Source organism: Lacerta agilis, chromosome 10 (assembly GCF_009819535.1).
Source record: "Lacerta agilis isolate rLacAgi1 chromosome 10, rLacAgi1.pri, whole genome shotgun sequence".
Taxonomy (NCBI): Eukaryota; Metazoa; Chordata; class Lepidosauria; order Squamata; family Lacertidae; genus Lacerta; species Lacerta agilis.
Window position 1 is genome coordinate 19,016,190 of NC_046321.1, and position 24,283 is coordinate 19,040,472.

The window sequence follows — 24,283 nt, forward strand, 5'->3', positions numbered from 1 at the left end:
ACTTCTCAAACCCACATTGGTTTTTGAATTGTGCTGCATACTAATCAATAAAACGTGCAATTCTCTGGAAGCTGCACTTTCCCACAGACTCAGGTAAGTCACCAAGTTAGAGCCACACCTTGTACTCTCCAGTGAGCTATATTGTACCATTTTTAGAGGCACAACCCTTCGTAAGAGCTACTTATGGTGAGCTTCATGGGTTGCTGATGGGAGTTTCCTGTAAAAGGATAGCTAGTAGTGTAAAATCTATGCTCTTCAAATGATGTGTGTAAAAGCCTTTTGGTTCTAAATAATACGGTAAATTGAAAGAATCTCAGTTCTGTCAGTGAAACAATTTAGAAGGAAAACTGGACACAGTGCAACATGTCTTTTTAATGGCCCTGCTGTGAATCATTATACACTGCAGAGATGGAGGCTATGGTGGCTTAACTGGAAAAACTATGAAGAAGCTATTATAATTCACAGACCAAAAGGAGCTCTGTTTCCAAGCTACTCTTAAGGGAGAGGGAGCTCTTGACCCTGGAATTTCTTTTAGAGTAGGGGCTGGTTATGTTTACAACAACAACACTGCCTAACTTCACCACTTGCTAAAATCATCATTTCTTCTTCTTCTTTTTTGCGTGGGGTGTGTGTGACAAGAGAATCATGGGAGTCAGGTTAATTGCAGATACATTCATATATGCAAATAACTACACTCAACTCAACAGCAGATGCATTAATCCAGGCATACTCTTCAAAAACAGAAATTTGTTGCTGGGTTGAATGCCTGAACCTGCTGAGGCACTGGGTAATCAAGTAATTGCAATTTAAATGAGGCATAAGCATGCATGTATCCTGTAATCACACATCCCTTTAATATGGGAATGTTTCTTTTCAGAAAATTAAGAGTTGTAACGTAGAGTTCTGAGCATCCCCCAAAATTGTAGGTTTGCTGATCTAGGTAATGTGTATTAAGGGACATGTTCTACATCCTCATCTAACTATGACAGAAGAATCGAACTTAAAATCAGAGGAAGCAGGATTATAATTTTGAGCTGGGAGCTTCAAAGTACTTAATCAAGATAGGCCTTTCCCAAAATATGAGGTTTGCCATTTTAACTACCTTAATATCAGAGTAAGAGTGGGGTACACAAAACAGGTTTTACAAAGGATTTTAATGAAGTTGCAAAGTGCTAGATGCAGAGGATTATAGTAGAGCTATAATTCTATAAGGTTGGCAGTTGAGGGAGAACAGCGTGGGAAGGATACAGAGGCAGATAAAGCTTCAGATTTTTCTATAGCACAATTCAAGTTTATTCCATTCATTCTTGCAACACAAACTTAACACAGTATCATTTAGCAATCCAATGTCTATGAACCATGATAATGATAAACCAAACTGTGTCAAAATAGTTACATTGTGGAAAAAGGTCAAATATCAAAATGCACAAAGCACTACTTTTCTTCCATCAATTGGGTAGAAAGATGTGATTGTTTTCCCCATTTATAAAATATAAGACTGTTCAGTTTGAGATTTAGCATGCAACACTGCAACTGCTCAACTAGGACATTCCACTCTTACCAGCTTCTTCTATCCATCAATTAACCCATTTAGTACTGCATTAAAGAACTAAGTTAAGAAAGCAATGCCTATACAAAGGGGAGCAGAAAGCTTTAATACCGCAAGTCATTATCTTAAATTGAAATCTGAAAGGAAAGGAAGGATATTGGTGCTAGAATTTGATTTCTAGAGTGCTAGCTTTGACTTCTCTTAAGTTTCCTACCTGGAAAAAGAATTTACTCCAAGAGTTTTCACTATCTAAGAGCACAAGACATTGGTAGCCATCATTTTTCTTCTGAAAAGTAGGATATGATATGAATAGCACATGATCTGTTCACACAAATATCTAAGGTTGGATTTGATTTCTTAATTTCTAAGACAGAAAACAGTGGGTGGACCTTTTATGCTATTTCAAATTCATAAACTTTAGTTTGGCTTAGAGCAAACACTTAAGTATTCTGACCCAAGTGGCTAGAATATACTTTATTATAGCCACACATCAGAATCCATCTCTAGTTGCGAATAAAGATGCGCCCGAAAAAAAGAACTGTGCAAAACGCCAACATGATAGTTTTTAAAGAAAAGGCAAGCAGGCAGAGCCTCAAATATTGGGGCAACAAACTGCACGAAAGAGGATCAAAGTGATCTAATACTATCTAAGGAGGATTGAAGGTGAATGGACACAGGGTTATGAAATAGCCAGTCCTGAAATACAATTTCAATTTCTCCTTCACTTGATCCATCAGATCTTTCATTTGACTTCAGGAGAAATTAAGTGGATCATGCCTACTATGACTAAGAACATTTGATTTAAAATTAATCTGAACATGTTCATTTACTGAATTAGCATCTTCATAAGCAACACCTCTCGTGTCACATAGGAAGGTGAACATGTGAGTACACAGACTCTGCATGCAAAGCTTGCTATTTCTACATCACATTCCTGCACCAATACAAAAAAAACCAGATTAACATGGTTCTACTTTTAAGAATGCCTTTAAAGAATCTAGTTTCTTTCCCCCTTTGCTGCTGAATATTTGAATGTTGGGGTGGTATCAGTGCTAATAAGGGACAAATAAATGACAATTTAAGATGTAATGCTAGCCTGCAATTTTGCATTGTCTATAGAGGCCATATTCCTAATTCTGTTTTACTAGGGTACACAGAGGGTTTTCCCATTTAAATGAAATGCTTTCAAAATTGAAAAGGTACATTCAATACTATGAAATGTGTATACAAAAGCACACGCCAGTTACCTGGATGACAATGAAGACATTGTATTGCACATCTTGATGCAAAGTCAGTAGAAGCCTCAGTGGGAAATTTTAACATGATACAAAATTTATCCATAGTTTCTGAGGAAGAATATCCAAGTGCTATTTGCCCCAGCATCTTCTAATCAACACATTAGCATATTACAAAACCTTATGCCTGAATGTTCTTTAAAAATGTCATCTTGAAGAGTATTTGTGAAATGTCACGTAGAAAGAAGCATCCTTTATTGGGCAGCAATAAAGGCAGGGTTTCCTTTGGAAACATGACTATTTAATCTGTCAAATTACATTTTTCACAGACAATGCCACAGCAGTGACTCAAATCTTATTTCAGAGACATATGCATTTTACAAGATCAATGTGTTGAGGATGAAACTAGGGCAAAGAAAGCTCCTGCCTTCTTTAAAAGAATGAAATTAACTTAAACTGAGAGCCATTCCTTCTTTAGTAATTAAGATACTTTGAGTCTAAATCTTGAAGGGCAAAGTCATCATCCTCTAGCACCAATAGGTCTGGAGTTGTCACTTTCTTCCAGTTAATTTTATGATGTGCTGGGGTGAGGAAGTTCCAACTGGAAGTCTTTGAAGAGCAACTCTTACCCAGAACTAAGCACTGTCTATCATCTGGCTGGTTCTTCACAAAATGTTTGGATGGTGGAAAAAACCCCACACGATTTTGATCATCCCTCGGCACCCCTTTTTGAGATGCACTCCTGCTATCACTGTATATTCCGTGTTAAAATAGGCAGCCAAAATTAATGTGGCATCCAACTGTTAAATACCGGGGAATGATAAACCAAAGCCTTCAGCATTGCACAACCTACGTAAGGCACAGGGATACAGTTATCCCACTGCCTTGACTGGGAGATGACAGCATAGCAGCACAGGGCTGCTACTGCCTTTACAAGTTAGAAAGTACAGGGATAGAGCTTCTGTCTGACAAACTTCCAGCAAGTCTTAGAAGAACAAGGAAAGTTTGCAGACTAAATTTCATACTCCATTCTTTGCCCCTTCTCCAGCAGAGGTTCAATTTTGCTAGAAATGGGGAAAAAACTGTACCCTGAACAAAGTGCTAAGGAGAAACCAATTATATGGATTTCTACTTTCTCCAAGCAGGTTGTCTTTTTGATAGAGGTACCTAACTAGTCTGATTTACTGTGATTTTTTTCCTCCCTCCCCAATATTTAGCTGAAGAAGCTGGAAGATACAAAGAGTGACAGACAGGCAGCAGTGTGAGGCCACAGGAGAGACATTAGATCTCAGTCCATCCGTCACTGGAGAAGAGCTTTGATTGCCTGATTGTCAGTGGCTTCAAAGGCAGTTAGACCATCTGGCCCTCTCACAGTCTTATCAGCACCCTGTAAAGAGATGAGAAGAGCTGTCACTTTTAGAGAAAAGGTGGAATTACATGTACCAGAAGCAGTTTCTCGTGAGAGGGTCCTGGTACATTTGTTTTCTTACTTTACAGTCTATATAGTTTCTTCAACTAGAGTCACATTGGCTTGACTAGGGTGTGTGCATTAAACAAGAGAGAGATCATTTTCAATTCATTCACCATTAAAAAGACAGGCTTTAAGTAATCTCACAATCCAAATAGCACATTTAAGTTATAGAAAGCTTCATGCTCCCATGAAGACACTTCAGCCTCTTGGGGCCACTTGAATAATAGTATTTTCAAAGTATTAAAACACATTAAACTTTTCAATCAAAAGACTCAGTTCTAGTTATCTTAACACAAAATGCCAATTAAATCCAGGTGAAACCCTGGTTCCCAAAACCTTGCCTACTTGACTCCTCTTCTGATACAGAGCCACAGCCACAGCCACAATCCTGTTCCAAAGCCTTTACTGGCTCTGCATATACCAGTACACTGGAGTTTTACCATACACCATACATATATATACAAAGCTCCAGAAGGTTACTTGTAGGCGTACAGGTATATATCAGACTTACAGAGCATTTCCTCCACACCCACATGCACCTCTACAAAATGTTGGAAAAGGTTAAGCTCTACAACAGTTAGTATTCCTAGATGCAGTCATTTCAGAGATAAAAGGATCGAAACTCTGTCTAGTTAAAAACCTACCATATTTACTTGAGTCTAATGTGCCATTGAATCTAATGCGCACCTCAATTTTCAGAACCTTCAAACCAAATAAAGTATTTGCTGTTGAATGTAAAAGTGCGATCGAATCTAATGCACACCTTAATTTTCGCAACATAATTTGAGCCAAAAAAGGTGAGCATTGGATTCAAGTAAACACGATAGTTAAAAGCACTTTAATTATTGCAGACATTGGCCTAGAAGAAAGGTTGATGTTCTCCTTCAAGTAGATTGTCAACTTTCCACAGGTTTGTCTGTCTTTTAAAGGGGATGTCAGGTGGGTCTGAAGTACCGCAAGCACAGAAGTATGGCCCAAAGATGCTTAATGACTCCACTCTGTCAAAGTCAAGGCTGTAATAGACCATAGCCAATCACTATGATTAGTGTGTCAGCTATGTCTGGGAACACTCATTCACTTGAAATCACCACACTCGAAAATTTTCCAAATACACCTTACTTTGAGGTGAAATAATAAATCAATTTGAGCATGTCAGTCTCCACATTATTTGGAGTACATTTGAGGGAAATGGCATGAAAAGAACGCAAAGGGGGGAGAGGGCAAGAAATGACGTTTGGCTTGAGTGCTCCTGTACTACTTGCAGAAGGGGGGAAATAAGGAACAAATGCTTTCTTTGCTGAAGATCCTAAAGGTAAAGGTAAAGGGACCCCTGACCATTAGGTCTAGTCACAGACAACTCTTGGGTTGCGGCACTCATCTCTGTGGTTTAACTTACAGGAGTTAAAATGTTTCACAACATTAGTAAACATCTATGTTGCATTATGAAGCTAGCATAGATTTAATTTCTTTTTAACTAGCCTGCAGATTGAAATAATGTGTCTTGCTCTTTGGGTAAAGAGTTGAGGAATGTTTCCTACTCAAACTAGAAACTCTAAAGGTTTTGTCAAGATACAAGGAAAAGTATAGAAAGAAAACCAACAGTATTTAAAAATAAAAAAAATCTCAAATGCAAACAATGTTTCAACTGTAGGACTAAAAAGATTGTTAAAATGGGGGAGAAATACAATCATGCATATGCACCGATGCCATCAATTCAGTGTAGGGTAATCAAGGCAGGTGTATCTAAAACAACGGAAAATTTGGCAGCAGACTTTTGGAAGTGGTCAGCAGGTGGGGGGAGTTTTAACACAGCAAGCCACCGCCACCACATTTCAGTGGTCCAGGATCCACTGAGATCCAAACATTGTAATTGCTTTGCTTTCTCTTCTTCTTCTTTTAAAGTAATCCACACTATCAACTCATTTGTGATAGAGCAAACTCATACTGATGTGATCAAATATACTTTCTGAATCAAAGGCAGAAACTACTGGTGTTGACTAAAAAAGAATCTTGAATGTCTTCTCCAAATTTTCCCTTTGTTCTTTTTTTACCCTTCCCATATACTCAGTACCAGAGTTGAAAAAGCGCAAAGTGACACTGACTAGCTTCCAAGCCTTTATTTTAAAGTCAAAAGATGAATCTACAGACTTTTGACTCCACAAGTACTTTAAGGACAAAGAATACAATTCATAACCTACTTCTGCTGGCTTGAAGTTTTAGTCTGAGTGAATCCTAGCACGCTCTCTCTATATTTTTTCAGACAAACAGCAAGTAAAAACACACAATTTTAACTCAAGAGAACCACAATATTTTGTTATTATGAGATGGTATGTGTCCTATTCAAGGGGAAAAGCTCTCAGAATAAATTGGCTTTATTTTCCTTAGTTTCAGAATGTTGAAGTCAACCACATACTAGGGGTGTGTGCATTTGCTTCAGACAAATCTCAAATCCAGAATCAGAGTGGGACATTTCATATATTTGGGAGTCAGCCAAAGCAAAGCAATTTCCTTCTGAACTGTTCCAAGGCAACCCTGTCTGTTTCCCTGTTTCCAACACTTCAGGACCTATTCAAATGCACAAACACTGAAAATTCATATTATCCTACCCCTAGATGCTCTCCCTAAAAAGAAAATACCAGGGAAGTGGGGGTATACTTTTGTGACTGACAGCTGTAGCTCTCAACCAGAGGATTTTACAGGGCTCCTTTTTTTTTTTTAACTTCCCGTCAGTACCCAAGGTGGAACTTCTCAGAAAGTCTTCCAGTGATTTTCCACTGCTTTTTGTGACAGTGTGTAGCAGAAGTACTGAAGGCTTCAATTAATGGACTGAGAAGCACCAATAATTCATGGTTCACACCCAGTCTCCAAGACAGACAGGAACATGAAGTCCCACTGAGTCCCCACAACCTGAGTCAAGCTCTCCTTGTGCTTTCTCCCTGGCTGCTGACACAAGGAGGGCAAGGCACCATTTTCTGGCACCATCATAAGCCTGCCAGAAGCTTATGGTGGGTAACAAGATATAGGTACCAGAGTTTGTGGAGGTGCTGTGAGATAGCTGCCCTTGCCACCTCTGCTGCCTCCTTTGTCACTGCTTATATTGCAAATGCAAGTGATGAGCAGGGCTCCCCCCCCCCAAAAGGAGGATACTCCCCTCCCCTCCTGAAATACTATGCGGAGGGATGTGTGCAGGAAGAGCTCTAGGTGCACAGATGCTCTTAATATAGAGCCAGTCATGAGATCTGGGCTTCCAAGTTCTGAAACAGAGAAAAGAGGACACACACATACACCCTCTTTGCCGGAAAGAAAAGGGTGTTGGTGGATCTCTGGGGGGTTTACAAGCAGGTAGGGTTATATAGTTTGCACCACACTTTTTGGGGGGTGTTGTGCCTCACCATGCCTCTCCTTTCCTCCACCTCACTTCCCAGAACACAGTAAATTGTATACAAAGCCACTGAAGGGAGAGAATTCTTTCGAAAAACAAAACACACCCCACATTTTAAAGATCCCCATTGGCCTATATTATATAGTATGCATAACAATATAGCAGGTACTTTGATATAGATATTCAGAAAGTGCCATCTATTCATCCCATCAAGGATAAAGCTTTTGAAACTTTGGTGCTAACTGAACCCCCAAAAGTATCCCCCCTCCACTTATCATAATTCCTAGTCCCTGCACTTATTCTTCTGGAATCGTACAGCTTACTTAACTAGAGGCATCTCTGTCATATCATGTAGCCGTTTTCATTCCAATTGCCCACAAAACCACAGGGAGGAAGCAAATCTCTTACTAAGTTCCTCTTAAACTGTAAGGCTGCCCAACACAACTCCTCATTACACTTGTCAGTGTCAGTTCATCCTATAGAAGAGACTATTATGTCTACAAGTTTTATCTCATTATGTCAGAGAGCAGAACAACTATAGCTATTTGTTGATATCCCCATTATAGTCACTGGGGGCACCAAGTTTCAGATTTTCCAAAGCAGGGTTCTGATTCTGACCAGATGTGAAGTGAGTGGTCTGTGAAACGGTTTCAGCCAAATTTGGCCACATTCCAGATTGTCTATCCAGTGTGCTAGAAAACATGTAGCCCAAACTTTGTAACAGGGCACATCCTTTGTATGTAGGAGGCTGAAGGCTGACTCACCAGCATCTTAATCTGTGTAATTTCAGGTAGCAGTATTGGGAAAGAAACCATGAAGAGCACCAAGCAGATTCGTCTGTTCTGTGCAGTACAATGGTGTGACAAGCTCTCACTTAGAACAAGCTTTTTATCTACTAAATATGTGGCTCTTCTAAAACTTCCTGTAGGAAGTTTCTCTCCTTGCTTGACTAGCCTCTACTTTGTAGTCACATTGAATTTGACTATCCTTCTCACCGCAGTTGCATTTAGCATTCTATAACATCAGAACAGCTCAGAAGATAGCTACCTAAGGGGACTTTCAAGACTAAATCATAGCAAAAAGGAAGACGCTGTTGACTGTAGGCTTAGTTTTCCCCAAGTTATGTTAAAAGCCTTGTCCTTAGCTTCTCTTCTTCTGTCTCTTGTCTATTTTAATATTGTAAGCCTATGGGCACGGATTTCCATTCTTCCATTTTTGTATAGTGCCCACTGGGTAATACTGACTAAGTAATAGGAAAGAGCCACTGAGATCAATAAGCAAACTTAACAGAGAGGAGAAAATTGCAGAGGAGAAATAGTAGACACAGGAAAGGTTAAGCATCCTTACCTCTTACCTGCTAAGTCATAACCAATGTAAGTCCATTGATTTCAATGTGTCTACTCCCAGTCTGACTTAGCTGGATTCCACTCAATGAATATTAAGCTTTTTTAAAAAAAATAATAATGATGAAATGCTTGAAGGCAGTGTGGAATTTGTTAAGTTGCCGAATGATTAACATACCACCAGGCAGGTCTCCGTTTCTTACCTTTGACAGAAGTAACTTCACACAAGACACATGGCCTTCATAAACTGCTGAAAGGAGTGGAGTGATATTGTGTTTGTCTGGAGCCTGTAAGAAAGAGAAATGAAGTTACACAATAAATTCCATCTACAATATACTATATCTAATAACACTCAGATATCACATTTTTGGCCGGTGGGTATCTGCCAAAAAGTGTACTGTTGCACACAGCACATATTTAGCAAGCTGCAATGTTGCTAAATGAAAGCAAGTCCAGACCTACACTTTACTTCTGCAAAAGCATGTCCCTAGTTTTCCTGAAATGCTCTATAAATGCTGTTAATTACTGGAATTGGTTACCAAATGGAATTACATCAGGCTACAGCAGGGTGAAGGATGGGAGGCAAGGCCATTCCGAAAGAGTAGCTCCTTCAGTTTCCTATTCTCCCTGAAGTGTTTCATCCCAGCTAGTCATTATAGGAACTTCATACATTTAAGAATTTGGGCATGGATTTTCTTGATTTCCTCTTTCCTATAGACTCTTTTCCCCTTTTGTATCATGGCTTTTAGATTGCAAGCCTACGGGTAGATATTGCCCTGTTTGTTACTGATGCATCTAGGATATTTTTTGGTTGAAGAACAGGGTGAAAATATTTACATAAAAACTTAGTATACAAAACACATTAGAAAATTGGCAGACTTTAACCTGAATAGAAGACAGTTACTGCAGACAGCAGTTTCTAAGATAATACCAACTACTATTATCTTACTAGAATACTAATAATGAAGCAGATTGATCCTCTCATAGGTCTGATATGAACCAGACATTGTATCAAATTGTGTAGTGAACTGCTGAATCATTCAAATGCCTGAGCCATCCAGATTAACCAGATTAGTTATTTTTAATTATCAGCCAGTTACTGAAGACTGGAGACATATTAGTTTTCACAGTGCTGAATGTAGCATAAGAAGCATTTTACTTATGGACGCATCTCATGATCCCTTCTAATGAATAGTCTGTTTTTGTATTGTTTAAAATACATGCAAAACCTGTTTGAACAAGAGGCAACGGTACAGCAAATATTGCTGCTGCTACTACTACTACTAATGTGCACATACATCCAAGGACAACTATGCCTCTACACCATCGTTTTGAAATGTACAGAAAACTATCATTTGTCTTCAGCCAAAGACAGAACTTTACCAGAATTAGACAGAGTTTTAGTCAACATACATTCATATCAGCTCCTTTTAGTAGAAGGAACTCCAGGATCTCAAGCTGTCCACAGTCTGCAGCATAGTGAAGAGGTTTCCTCCCACCTTCCAGTGTCCGATTAACATCTTCACCCTTCAGAATTAAAAAAAGGTTAATAATTTTATAACATTCTATGTCAAATTTAGCTCTGAGATCTAACTATGGTCATTACTCAAACATAGCAGACAACACTTGCTTAAAACTCTTGCTCAAAACACTTGCTCAAGACATTACAGCAATATGGGGAAAGTAGTCTGCAAAGCAATGCCTCATTTCAAGAACCAGGAGTGTCAAATTTATATCCATAGTGCTTGTTACAAACCAATTTGTTTTTCCTGTTCCATTCATCCCTCTACACCTCTTTTCACTTTCCCAAACTGATCTGTTCTTAGCTTCAAGGTTCACCAATATTAGGACTAATAAATGTACAGCAGGTGGTATTAACGTAGCAGTGAAATCTTACTAATACTATTAGAAATTATTTAAGAAGTAGATGTTTTGGAAGCATTACCTCTCAGTGGCTTACAAATTTCTGAAGTATCTTAACAGTATATATCTCTCCCCCAAAACAAAACAGTTAAGAAGCTTCAATGCTGTATTGTTTTTAACACTCGACTGGGAGCCGCCCAGAGTGGCTGGGGAAACTCATCCAGATGGGTGGGGTAGAAATAAATAATAATAATAATAATAATAATTATTATTATTATTATTATTAGCTAACAGTAATTCTCTTCACAATGCACAAGATCTCCAAGATTTGCCCAAACAGTGCTAACCAAAACCCACAAGCATTATGTAATTAAGGAAATAAAACCATGTAGTGGGGGGGGGGAAGAGAATGAAACCATTTATAAACAGCTCACAGATGTTTAGTGCAGCAATAGCTGCCAATGTGGTATTCACCAAGAGCTGTTGAACTCCAACTCTCATCATCCCAAGATTGCATAGCCAATGGTCAAGGATGGGAGTTGTGATCAAACACCTGAGTACCACCATCATATTGGCTACCCATGATCCAGTGGCAGATAGTTCAAATGAGCATCATGCATTTTTAGCTCTCCTTCTAGTTTTCATAATTATACATTGCCTGCTCACAGATATGCTTGGAATGGTAACAATAACCATTGCTATATGAAGGGAAACAATTTGCTAAATAATTTGAAAGCTGTTTTAGTTGAAGCAGATTTGTAAACATAAGACTATCACTGCTGGGTTAAAGGTCCATCAAGTTCTACATTATGTTTCCTCCAAGGGCCACAAGATGCTTTGTGAAGCAACCAAGAAGTCCATTAAGGCAACTGGTATTCCCTGGTATAGTGATTCTGAACCTAGAGGTTCTATACGACTATTAACAGACATAATCTCCACAAAATTTGTTGTTTTTTCTTGATTAGATTAAAAGCTAATACCAAATTCTGTATACTGTCCACGTCTTTTGTTTGTTATACTTTCAAGTGTTATATAGAGTACTTATAGCAAGTACTGTATGGAAATTCTGAAGGATCCACACACCACAAACATCTTAAAAGATTGTATCATGTCCCAAGTTCAATAACCCAATAAATTCCTTAACTCAAATAAATTAGAAATTTCCAAGAATGTAGCAATTCACTCCGCCACAATATACTTTTTGGCATGCTTCTGGCACAACAACAGTATTTCTAAAGTACTAGTAGCGACTTTTCTTTTATGGTTCAGAATTTCAGAACTGCTGAATGTACCTTTCATTTATTAGAACTCAAAGGCTTCCAGACCATATAGATACTGTGGTTCCAGCTCTGAATAAGACTCTTGATAAAGTCTAATCATTTAAATTCCTCCATTCATTTGCATCTCAAATTATAAGACTGAATTAAATTTTTATTGTCTTTACTCATTTGATGCACCATGACATCAGAACATTTAAAAAGCACAATGAATAAATTTAGTGATAAAACTTTTAATTGTGCAACTCTTAAGTTTATAATTTAAAATGTTCATTGCTTTTCCTTCTGATTATTAAGCCAAGCCAACTATCTTTGCTTTTGCCTTCTTTTGCATTTCCCTTTTGTTACACTAAAAGATTATTTCTTTGAATACTGAATTCAGTCAAACTGTTACAGAATGCTCATCAGCACTAATGCCCTAATCACTTGAGACCACTGAATGCACCTCTTGTTCTGATAATACCAACTCCTATCCTGAACAGCAATATAAAAATCCACTTCATGTACCTTCTTCTCAGCTTCTAACTAATAAGCACTTAAAGGCTCTTTTCAGGTCAATATTACCTCCTCTATTCATACATGTAATGCATAACCTAAGGGAAATATGTGTCAGTATAAGAAAACCTATTTAAAACAAAACAAAACCCATAACTATATTCATTCTAAGAAAAAGATTCTTACAGTATATCCCTTCAAGAAGAAGTAAAAATGAAAGTCTAGATTCCAATTAAAGTTTTCGAAGTGTCTCAAGGCTGAAAACGTATCCCCGAAGTCTTATATTTCTTCACGGTGAATGTAAACCATCAGATAGTGGAATAATTCTCACACTCAGTAAAAGGTTCTGGGTTGGCTGCAGTTACTTAGGAAAAAGATATTGAAGATGAAAGCAGCAAGCTCTCAGAAGTCAGCAACTTGGCTTTCTTAAGACCAACATTATTTGGAAAGGAACTGAGAAGACACAAAGTAACAAACCCCTATAAAATGTAAATCTAAACCTACAGTCCTCATATCACACACAAAACTCAAGACAAATTTCAAAAGTCCTCTGCAAGTGATCTGTTCCTGCTGGGTAGAAAGCAGGAGGGAGGGAGAGAGAAAAAGGAAGGGGGGTCTTCTTTTGGCTCTGTCCCAGTCCAAACCTTCAAGTCAGCCCTTCTCACAATTGGCATATGCCCAAGACATTACTCCGGAAAGAATGCAGGCCTCAACAGAAAAAGAAAGAAGGAAAAAGAATGCCCACTCTGATCTACAGCAGGCTGATTTTTAGAACACCTATTTGCTTCAGTTTATTTATGGCAAAGAAAAGGAACCACAGACAGTAGAGAAAAGAGCAACTATATTATCAGGTGAGAAGCATAAATTTTCCCAGAGAAAGAAATGTTCCAATGTTTAAAATTAAATGCGCAGGGGGAAGTTAATAGAACTCAACCCAAGAATTGTGGTTACCTTGATGAAACTGACAAATTATCTGATTTAGGGCAAATTTAAGATCTAGGACATCAAATTTGCTACATTCCTGTGCTACATTCATCTAGCTTTTTAAACAAGAGAGGCAGCAAATGAGGAAATGTGAACTCTGGACCAGACCTCCTTAGTTCTGGAAGCAAGAATATCTCATCCAGGAATAGCTGGGGACATGGCTGAGCCTTTCTATATGTCAGTGCACTCCTTTCTGTATGTCAGATTACAAGAGACTTAGAACCACAATATAATCATTTTGATACTGAAAAGTTCACAGCAAACAGGTACACTCATTCAACACAAGTACAGGCCAAATAGAAGGGAGAAGAGTTGTCTGAATTGGGCCTTGGCTTTAATTAGAGTTTTTCAGTTCTTTGCTTCAGTCTCTCTAACCATTAATCACTTTGTCAAATCTGCCAAAAAACAGGAAGCTGATGTGCTATATGAGCAGGCAAGCACAAAAGTCTCCCTGTCTATTGAATTGACATCAGGCTCTTTCACTGTATTCTTTTTCAAAACAAAATAAAAAATAAAAAAATTCCTTCCAGTAGCACCTTAGAGACCAACTAAGTTTGTTCTTGGTATGAGCTTTCGTGTGCATGCAAATGCTTTAAGCCCTAATCTCATACCAAGAACAAACTTAGTTGGTCTCTAAGGTGCTACTGGAAGGATTTTTATTATTTTTTATTTTGTTTTGACTATGGCAGACCAAAACGGCTACCTACCTGTAACTGTATTCTTTTTGGTACCTGCTTAAAATATTTTTGTTTAGGGAAGCTATTCAGACAAGTAGATGTTAATGTGTTTACTGCGGATTGTAACTGTTTTTTAAACAAATGTTTTAATAACCTATTTTTAACTGTTTTATTTATAATAGTAATATTTCTTATAAACTGCTTAGGCTTTGCTACAATCAAGCAAAAAACAAACAAACAAACAAAATATAAAATGTGGCCTTCTACATATTGTTGATCATCTAGTCCCATCTGTCCCAGCCAGCATAGCCAATGGTAAAGTTGTAGTCCAACACCTGAAGGACCACAGGTTTCCTATCCCTGGTCTAACCAAAGTCTCTAAACAGGAAGTCCGTAAATAATGTTTGGGGTGGAGGAGAAAGGGACAGTTGAAAGAAAAATGTTTAAAGCGAGCACTAGAAAAATTTGAACAGAAAACCAGCAGAGGCTGCTATCAGGAGCTGACACAGATCAAGCAGAAACAGAAAGGATCTACTGTAGTGCAGTCCAACACATCTTTGAGTGCAGCAGATAGCATCAGAAATGCATGGACTACAAGACACAGAGGGACAGTAGTATTTATCGGGCTAGTTGAATATACTCATGACTCAATTAGAGCTGATGGGACTTTCACACTGAGAAAATTGAGTTCAGCCAATAGGTTTTCATAGAATCCTACTTGACCCGAGTTGTGCTCTAGACCTACTCCATTTGTTGCAGTGAATCCAGAGCTAGAGCATCCCTAACAGATTGCTATCCATCCTATGCTTGAAGAATTCCGGGGAGGAGCTCATCAAAACCCTAGGTAACCGGCTCCATTGTCATACTATTACACTCATTACTATTACACTCATTCTCATCAACAGAGAACAAGACTTTGCCCCTTTCTACACAACAGCGCTCCAAATATTTGAAAAGTGCTATTAAGTCCCTTCTTAAACAACTTCTCCTCTCCAGGCTCAACAAACCTGGTTCCTTCAACCTTTCTTCACAGGACTTGTTTTTCATACCAATGACCATCTTTGTTGCTCTCCTCTGAACCTTGTTCAAACTTGTTCACATTCTTCTTATAGTGCAGCACCCAGGAATTCGAAACAGTACTCAAGATGAAGTCTGACTATTGATAATTTATTATGAATCAAGACCTGTCAAATCAAACCCCATTATAAGCCCATTCACATTTTAAAAGTATTTGTGCCTAACTGCAGTCAATTGTACATGCATGGCAAGCTGATTACCGGGTAGCTTCTCTTGTCACATAAGTTTATCATAGAATCACAGAGTTGGAAGGGACCCCAAAGGAATTTCAACTAAAGCATCCAAGACAGATGGCCATCCAACCTCTGCTTAAAAACCTGTTTGAAAACCTCCCAAGGCAGTCTGTTCCACTGTCAAACAGCTCTTAAGTCAGAAAGTTCTTCCTGGTGTTAAGTAATGTGCTAAGTAGACACCTGTGCAATTCAAACACAAAAAATGGAACCTAGAACCAGCAGATTCATACCTTCAGAACTCAACAGAAGAGGCTGAACATATGTTTATGACTACTTCACACAAATATGATCACCACTATAATGTCCTGTTGTACCATATATAATATGCACCATAGGATCAGACAAAGACCCATTCCATATTACTAATTGCACCCTAGGGAAGACAGCTTTCTTTCTTTTATTAGCCTAAAGGAGGAGGATGGAAAAGTAGATGAGTGCATCTCTCTTAACTCTCTGTTTGCATGCTATTTCAAGCTGGGAAACCCCCCATAGTTGTAGCTATTGCTATTGCTATTTAGTATTTAATTCCTGCTTTTCTACATTAAGTACCCAAGGCACCTTAAAAAAAAAAAAAAGTATTGTTAATATATAAATTGATTAACACGACCACCACCAAACCCTAACACAATAAGGATATTGTTTACAAATCTAAATTTTAAAGTGATGTATGTCTATCCTGGAATTTGTACATCATTTACAAATGTCCTACATAGGCTGCCTAAATTCTTCACCAAATATTATTCAGTACAGGTATCAGTCTACAGAAGGCACCTTGTCCAAAATTGTTTGCCAGAGCCTACACAAATCTATAGCTACAAGCTGGGTGAAGTGATTTTGTTGTACCGTGTTTCTCCTAAAATAAGACACCGTCTTATATATTTTTTCGCTCAACAAAACACAGTATGGCTTATTTTCAGGGGATGTCTTATTTTAACCGCGTCGCATCGGTACGCTGCATAGCCACGCCTCTCCAGGCTGTTTTAATGGGAGGTACCACGTCACTATGGCTTATTTTCGGGGGTATGGCTTATTTTTGGGGAACGGCTTATATTTCGCAAATGCATAGAAATCCTGCTATGGCTTATTTTATGGCTATGTCTTATTTTAGGAGAAACAGGGTAGATACACTTACTTTCCCTCTTCCCCGACATTCAGGTTTTATGAAACCTACACCCCTTCATCCTATAAGACTTTTGTGAAGTAGAATAGCCTACTTCTATAGTATATAAAACAACAACACTAATCAGACCAAAGGTCTACCCAGCTACACAGCATACTTTGAAAGCAACCTTACTTGGATACTTTCCAAAGTTGTTACACGGGAAGGCAGTAATTTCATGGATTTAAATACTGATGTGTTCCAATTATTTAGTGAATGAGTTGGGGAAGTCTAATTTAAAAGCAAAAGGGGAACACTGATGAGGAGGGCAGAACTTTTCTGCCTGCAGCTTCTATCCTCAAGTGGTTTCCTCCTCAAAAGAGGTCTGATAAGTGGCCTTAGCTGCCAAAAATGCCTGAACACAAGAGCCATAGGGGGCTTCAGTGTCCTCACTTCTTTCTACATGATCAAATGTGAAATTGCCCCTAACACCTAGAACTACTGCCCTAACATCATTTTTGGACCCAACTTCTACCAAAACTCCACTGTCTTCCATTTCCAGGAAACTGCACCTTATCCAAGGACACCCAATTTTACAGACAGGCTTTGGTAGTTGAAAGTCAGCATTTCTATCCCATCTTTGCTCCAAGAAGCTCGTGTACATGGTTCTCTTTACCTCCATTTTATCCTCACAACAACCCTGTGAGGCAGGCTAGGCTAAGAGACTGTGACTGACCAGTGTCACTCACTTAAGTTTCATGGCTGAGCAATGATCTGAACCCTGGTCTCTTAGGCACTGGTTTAACAACAACCACTAAACCAAACTGTCTCTCTTATAAATTTGCCTACCCTATTTCTGATCTCAGTTATACCACTAGCCCTGGAGGCAGAAGGCTCTGCAGATCAGCTATTTGTTTATTTGGCCACCAGAAACATGAAAGTAGACAATGAAATCCTTTTGCTGACCAGCTCTTACTTCCACCCTTGCACAGAACAGCACAAGAGGCTGTCATGCGCACTTTTTAATAAATGTTTGAATAAGAGAGAATATATAACTGAATGGCAAAAGGTGCATCTCAACATCATGCATGCTTCTCCAGTTCTTATGAGATGGATTAATTAGTTCTTAACACAACTTAACTAGTTATACACTCAACTGGACTGGCTAAAGAATACTAAGGTCTTAATCCTCCCCACTTAGTTTTTCCAATGCTACTTTATTTTATCACCTTTGGCTCAATAAAAACCTAGTGGGTACTAAGGTCTTCCATTCAATGTTTCCATTGCTACCGTATTTTGTTTCATCACCATTTGCTCAATTAAAAACCCAGCAGGAAGTTGGGACACCTATGTCATTTCCTTCACACTCTCATTGATGCAGCGATTATATTCTGTTCCATGCTAAAAAATAAAATAAAATACAAGTACAGATATAGCAGGTAAGGACCACACATTGGAGAAAGAAAGGGTGTGGCTTTACGTTTGCAGCATACAATTCACCCAATATAATTTTGGAGTGGGGCAATTCTGCCCTCTAACCCATGGGGGGGGGTGGTTCAGAAAGAGCGATCTGGGGGAAAAGAGGGAGGATGCTTGAACCACTATAAAACTGACGAGGGAAGATGGCACGCTCTCCACAAGCAAGCTCAAGCATAAGGGTGGGCGGGGACTAGGCCTCTAACAGGAGGAAGAGGCAAAGCCTTCCCTTCAGCTTTCATCACGGCGTCAGGAAAGATGCAGCTCCACAACCCAAACGAAGGGGGGTGGCGGGGAGGGAATCACCCACCATCCAAATCATTTCCGGTGCCCTGGAGCGAGGCAAGAGCCACCCCTGAGCATGTGTGGATTGCGACACCGACACCCACAGCCTCCAGAGAGTAGCAGGGGAAGAGCTCGGGCTTGGGCCCTTTAGTTTTGCGAAGCAGATGACGGCGGGTCCTGGGAGAAAGAAGGGGGGGGCCCGCCTCAAGGCCATGAAGCGGCGCCCCGGCTCTCCCGCCCTCCCTGCCCACCCCCGGCGGCCTTACCTTGGCCACGTAGTCCTTCACCTCGTCCAGGTCTCCGTTCTTGAGGGCCCACATGAACTCCTTGTCGGACATAGCGGCTGCCGCCCTGACAGGGGACACGGCGAGAGGGCCTGGCAGCGTTCGCGCGACGAGGGGCGGGGGGAGAGGAAGAGGAGGAGATGGGCGGGGCTGGACCGGAAGCGGGCGCGGCGTTGGTGGCGGCGGCGGCGGTTAGGCTGCTGCCTCTCGCGGCGGTGACGGCCGTTGCCACGCCAACGGCGCTCTCTGCTCGCGGAGAGGCCGGCAGAGGGGGAAACTCCGCGTCCGCTATTAGCGTTTCGAGTCGTTTATACTTTAAACGAAGTGTGCTTTTAAAACAGCAATAACCAACAAAAACCCGCCTTTCGCATCTCTCACCGCTTCCGCTCGCTCGCCCCGCCCCCACAGAAAAAAGAAAAGTGAGACAAGCCCGTTGAAGCGCGCATGCGCCAAGGGGGCGTTATCCGATCCTCAGCCGCTTTAGCCGCCTCTTTTTTTTTCCTCTCTGCCTTCTGCGCGGTAAGGAAGGGACGGGCTGCGGGGTATGCGCATGCGCAGGGAGGAGCGTCCAAGTTGCTCATGGAAACGAGAATGGACAGGCGGATTTTTAAAAAAGCAGCGCGCATGCGTCTTATTCCCTCCAGGTTAGCTCGTTCAAACTTTAAAAAAAAACAGGCTAAGAGAATTCGTTGGGTAGCTTCCGTGTTCGCGCATGCGTAGATGGTTTTGGCTGTGATGGGTAGTGAGGCTTACGATTCACCAATACAGGTACTAAGCAAAATAAAAAAAAAAAATAAAAAAATCCTTCCAGTAGCACCTTAGAGAGCAACTAAGTTTGTTCTTGGTATGAGCTTTCGTGTGCATGCACAATTCTTCAGTTACAGGTGGGTAGCCGTGTTGGTCTGCCATAGTCGAAACAAAATAGGAAACAAAGTAGGAAATTATTTCCAGTAGCACCTTAGAGACCAACTGAGTTTGTTCTTGGTATGAGCTTTCGTAATTCTTCAGGTACTGTAATTTAAGGTCGTGAAAGGAGTTGGATGCTTTCAGGGTTTACTCTGAAGTAACACCCCCCAGCTCCTTCATGGATCACTGCCTTGTCGTGGCGGAGGGGCTTGAATAACTCAGAGAAGCTATGAGCTATGCCGTGCTGGGCCACCCAAGATGGACAGGTCATAGTGGAGAGTTTTGACTAAACGTGATCCACCTGGAGTAGGAACCGGCAAGCCATTCCAATATCCCTGCCAAGAAAACTCCATGGACAAAGACAACAGGCATATAAAAGTGCGGGAGGCAGTGGAAGACAGGAGTCACGAAGAGTCGGACACGACTAAACGACTAAACAACAACACCCCCCAGATTTCAATGGGGCTTGCTCCCCTAAGTATAAGTGCAGGTTCTACTTAGAACTAGGTCCCATTTAGTTCAGCAAGGCTTACTCTCAGCTTAGTGCAGCTTTAGGCTGCAACCCTGTGCACGCCAATAACTCAGTCCTAACCATGCCTACTCAGAAGTAGGGCCTGTTGAGTTCAGTGGGGTTTAATCTCGGGAAAATGGGGTTAGGATTAAAGCTGTACTCCCCCTGACACTCAGTGGGACAGGCTTTTGAGTAGACATGCTGTGACAGGACAATCTTATACAGTACAAGGCTGCTGAGGTGTAATCAAGCTGTTGGACTTATAGCTCTTCAGATCGTAGAACAAATGCCAAAACTTCAGGGGGGAAAGGAGGTGGGAATATTTTTTTAACATTTCTGCTCCTGTTACCCTCTTTAGTATAGGTACATTTAATTTCTTCTTTTGTCTGGAATTTCCTCCTAAGGAGACACAGTTGGCACCAGGTAGAGATCCCTCTGTTCTCCCAGGCATTTTAACATTTTCCATTTGGGGGGGGGGGAATGCTGTTCTAGTTTACTGTTTAGTTGTTTGGGGTTTGATTTGTTTTTATCTCTCCTTTTCTGGCTGATTTTAAATTGTACCTGTATTTTGCATGAATTAGTTCTTATTCAAGCTGATTTTTTTTTCCTCATGAAGGGCAGTGAGGAAATATTTTTGAAGTCCAGGGTTCAAATACCCACTCAGGCATGAAGCTCACTGGGTGACCTTGGACCAGTCAGCATCTTTCAATTTAGCCTACCTCACTGGATTATTGTGAGGATAAAATGGGGAGAGGGATGTATGCCATTGCCAGCTTGTTGGAGGTAAGGTAAGATATAAATGTAATGAAATAATTTGTGTGTTCACTTACTTGGGTATAAGTGTCATTGAAATCAACAGGACCCTGCATTTCATCCAAACAGGCTCCCTGTATCTTAACAGGTACCAAACAAAAAAAGTTTACAGTCTTAACAGGCATGACACAAAAGGAATATGGGTTGGAGAGGGAGGAGGCACATGAGTTGGTTGATAATGTTGCTATAATTTATTGTGTGCATGTAGTACACTTTTTACTATTTGACAGGACAGCCTCTGCTCACAGAAGCCTTCAAGTACATTGCTTATTTATAAATTTATATATTGCATAATAAAAAACCCAAGCAGTTTGCATAAAAGCAATAAAAATGCAACAGTTTTCAATAATGTTTCCTTTCAACTGAGATGGAAACAAAACTATGTAGCACAAAGAAAGCTGAACAGCACTGAAAATTACATGTCAGTCTAGGAAATATTTGGTAGACATAAATGTTTCTAAGAGGCAATTAAAGGTGATTACTGTCTCCGCCTTATAAATTGCCTTATAAATTGCTTAAGGGCATTCCATAGGTTGGGTGCTGTCACCAAGAAGGTCTGCTTCCCTGTTGTCATCAAGTGACAATCAATCGGTAGAGTCCCCTTGAAAGATCTACCAGGGATCTGCTAGCTGGTTTGCTACATACAGTATTGGTGTTGTATAGAAGGTGGGTCATCCCTAGCATGTATAACGTCTGTACAGTGTCTTCTAAGTAACAGTGGGAGGGAACAAAAGGTTTTGTGAGTAAGTGAATGAAGGAAAGTTTCTGGGGGAGCACCAACAAAGAACTTAAAGCTAGGGCAGCAGGAATTGGAGCCATGTTTAGTCATAAGAGCCCTGCTGGATCAGGCCACTGGTCCATCTATTCTATTCCTCCATTCTATTTTTTTTAAAAAAGATTTTATTGGTTTTCCACAAAAACAGAACACAGAGACAATACAAAACAAATATGACATAAAACATTTACAAACCTAAACATAGACACATCTAAACTGGAACACCAAAGCATCTCTTTACTTGTTTCGGGAAAAAAAAATTCTTGTTTTGAATCTTCTTGGGGTGACTTCCCCCTTTTTCTCTCCTTTGCTTTCAATGCTAATTTACTTTAATAACATCCATCTTTAAATTTAAAATCCATTATCATTATCCATTATCATTAAAATAGCCAAATAGACTTCTTTACATTTGATTAACCTCATAATACAACATATTACTTCTTGAATCAATTCTTAAATCTTATTTACCTAAACTTCTGCTGATAATCATTCAGATATCTCTTCTCTAGTTCGAAAATCCTAAAAACTTAACATCTTATAATACAACATAATACTTCTTAGATCAAATCTTAAATCTTATTTTACTTAGACTGCTGCTGATAATCAATCACATATCTCTTCACTAGTTCAAAATCATAAAATCTTAACATGCTATCTTCAGGGTACCATAGAGCCGTCCTAATTATAATTCTATCATTTTCACCCTATCCCTCTTCTATCCATTTTCCTTGGCCATCTCAGGCTCACCCACCAAACATCTCTCCACCTCCCTCCACCATCATTGTTCAGTGTCACCTCTTTTTCTTTAATGCCAAAAATCAAAACACAGTCCATAGACTTCCTCGCAGGGAACTTCGGGGAACACAAACTCTCATCTTCCAGCAACACCATTTCAAAGTTCAGATCATCTTCAACTTGTATCTTCAAAAATCTTCTCACCTTCATCTCTGGACTCTCACCCCAGAGACAGGATATAAATCTTCCAACCCTGGGTCTCTCACCCCCCCCCCCCGAGTTTTAGGCACCAACCCTGTGTCTCTCACTCCAACAGGGTTTTTCAGCTCCTTGGAGTTGCGTAGTCACTTTGTTGTATTTCTCCACTATTCCCTCCAGTTCCCTGGCGAGGTTTACTTCCAGTTTGGCAAAGTTCTCCCAAATCTCACTAGTTTTTCCTGTTCCATAAAAGATTTCTTCAAAATTCAGTCTTATCAAATCCAATTTCTGATTCAACAATTCTAATTTTAAAAGGGTTATCCTTTGTTCATGGGTAATACCCGGATCTAAAACCAGCTTGAAAACGAAAGCGAGCATGGTTGAAGAAGACAAAGGGTATCAAGTTTCAGTACTTTTCCATCTTTAACTGCTAGTTTCACAGCGCCATTTTTCCCTGAGGCAGAGTGAAAAGATTACAATCCAAAACTCCAAAGAAGAGATATTTCCAATACCTTCAATCCCCTAACAGGGATTCAATCCGTCTCATCTGTCAAAAAACTTCAAAACAACATTGTATCCAACGGTGCAGCTGCAGCTACTGGAAACTTAGTTATCTTCTCTGCTCAACAAAGGAGAGGAATGGGCTTCCTTTTAACATCCCTCAAGGTTGCCAATTGTTAAATTGTAATCCAAATAGTCCGTATTTACAGGAGACGGGTTTTTTTTTTTCCTTTCAGTTTTCAGAAGAACGACACGCTCATGCAGGCGGCAGCCGCCGCATCACCGCCCGGTTGGGGCATTGCCTCCACAGCCCAGCGCTGGGTACCCTTCACTCCCTTTCCCCTTTTACAAGGGGATCGGGAGAAGAGCCCAGCGCTATAGCGGGCTCGCTGGAGAGCCCAAGCCGCGGGACGCTCTTCCCGCGGCTTATCGGAGCCCCGCTGTGCGGTAGTGGGGCTCCAACCCCCGGGCTGGCCTGGGTCGCTTCGCTACCGAAACGACCCACGGCCGCCCAGCATGGCGTCCTCGCCGGAAGTCCTATTCCTCCATTCTAATCTTACAGTGGCCAACCAGATGCTTATGGGAAGTCAGAGTGGTAAGTCGTGCTGAACATTCCCCCCCACACACACACTTTTGGGTCTTTTGTGGCATCATTTTTAACAGTTTGTAGCAGCAAACAGTGGGGCGTCACTTTCATTGAAGTGATGCTGTTCCATGACAACCAAAAAAAGTATACTTTCCACCTTCCAAGGAAAGTAAAATGAAAGTATTAGATTTTAAATACTATTGAAGCTGTGTGACCTATTATGAATCTCAAAAATTAATACAGTTCGGTACAGCTGCATGATTATGAAAAGGCACCATTAGTATAGAGAGACCTGCCAGCGATGCCTCATTAATGGAAGGTAAGCATGTTAGAGGATCCTTAGGTTTTATTTCAGTGACTTTTTCCTTTCGCCTTTGTACTGCTGAACCTTGAAAATGTAAAGAGCTTCAAGAATTTTTGAAACAAAAACTCCTGACAGGGGTTAAGTGCTCATTAAAATGAATAGGACTAGCAAAGGAGGTTGCTTCCAAGAAAACAAAAATCTGGGAACATTTTGGCCTGAATAAT

The 24,283-nt window shown here is 40.2% G+C and overlaps 1 protein-coding gene across 1 annotated transcript; it reads right to left on the reverse strand.

Moving 5' to 3' along the window:
* Positions 1-1,137: 1,137 nt before the first annotated feature.
* Positions 1,138-18,899, reverse strand: MTPN (myotrophin). The gene is made up of 4 exons (XM_033163386.1): positions 18,713-18,899; positions 10,394-10,507; positions 9,184-9,267; positions 1,138-4,171 (listed from the first exon to the last, which is right to left on the reverse strand). The coding sequence occupies exons 1-4, from the start codon at positions 18,782-18,784 to the stop codon at positions 4,085-4,087; spliced, it is 357 nt and encodes a 118-aa protein (XP_033019277.1). The 5' UTR covers positions 18,785-18,899; the 3' UTR covers positions 1,138-4,084.
* Between the last annotated feature and the right edge of the window lie 5,384 nt (positions 18,900-24,283).

Bases quoted from the DNA above. Each gene is read 5' to 3' on its own strand.
- MTPN (XM_033163386.1), bottom strand. From the start codon at position 18,784: ATGTCCGACAAGGAGTTCATGTGGGCCCTCAAGAACGGAGACCTGGAC. The intron at 10,508-18,712 runs GTAAGGCCGCCG...TTAATTCTGAAG, and splicing joins TGAAGGACTACGTGGCCAAG to GGTGAAGATGTTAATCGGAC. The intron at 4,172-9,183 runs GTAAGAAACGGA...ATCTCTTTACAG, and splicing joins TGAAGTTACTTCTGTCAAAG to GGTGCTGATAAGACTGTGAG.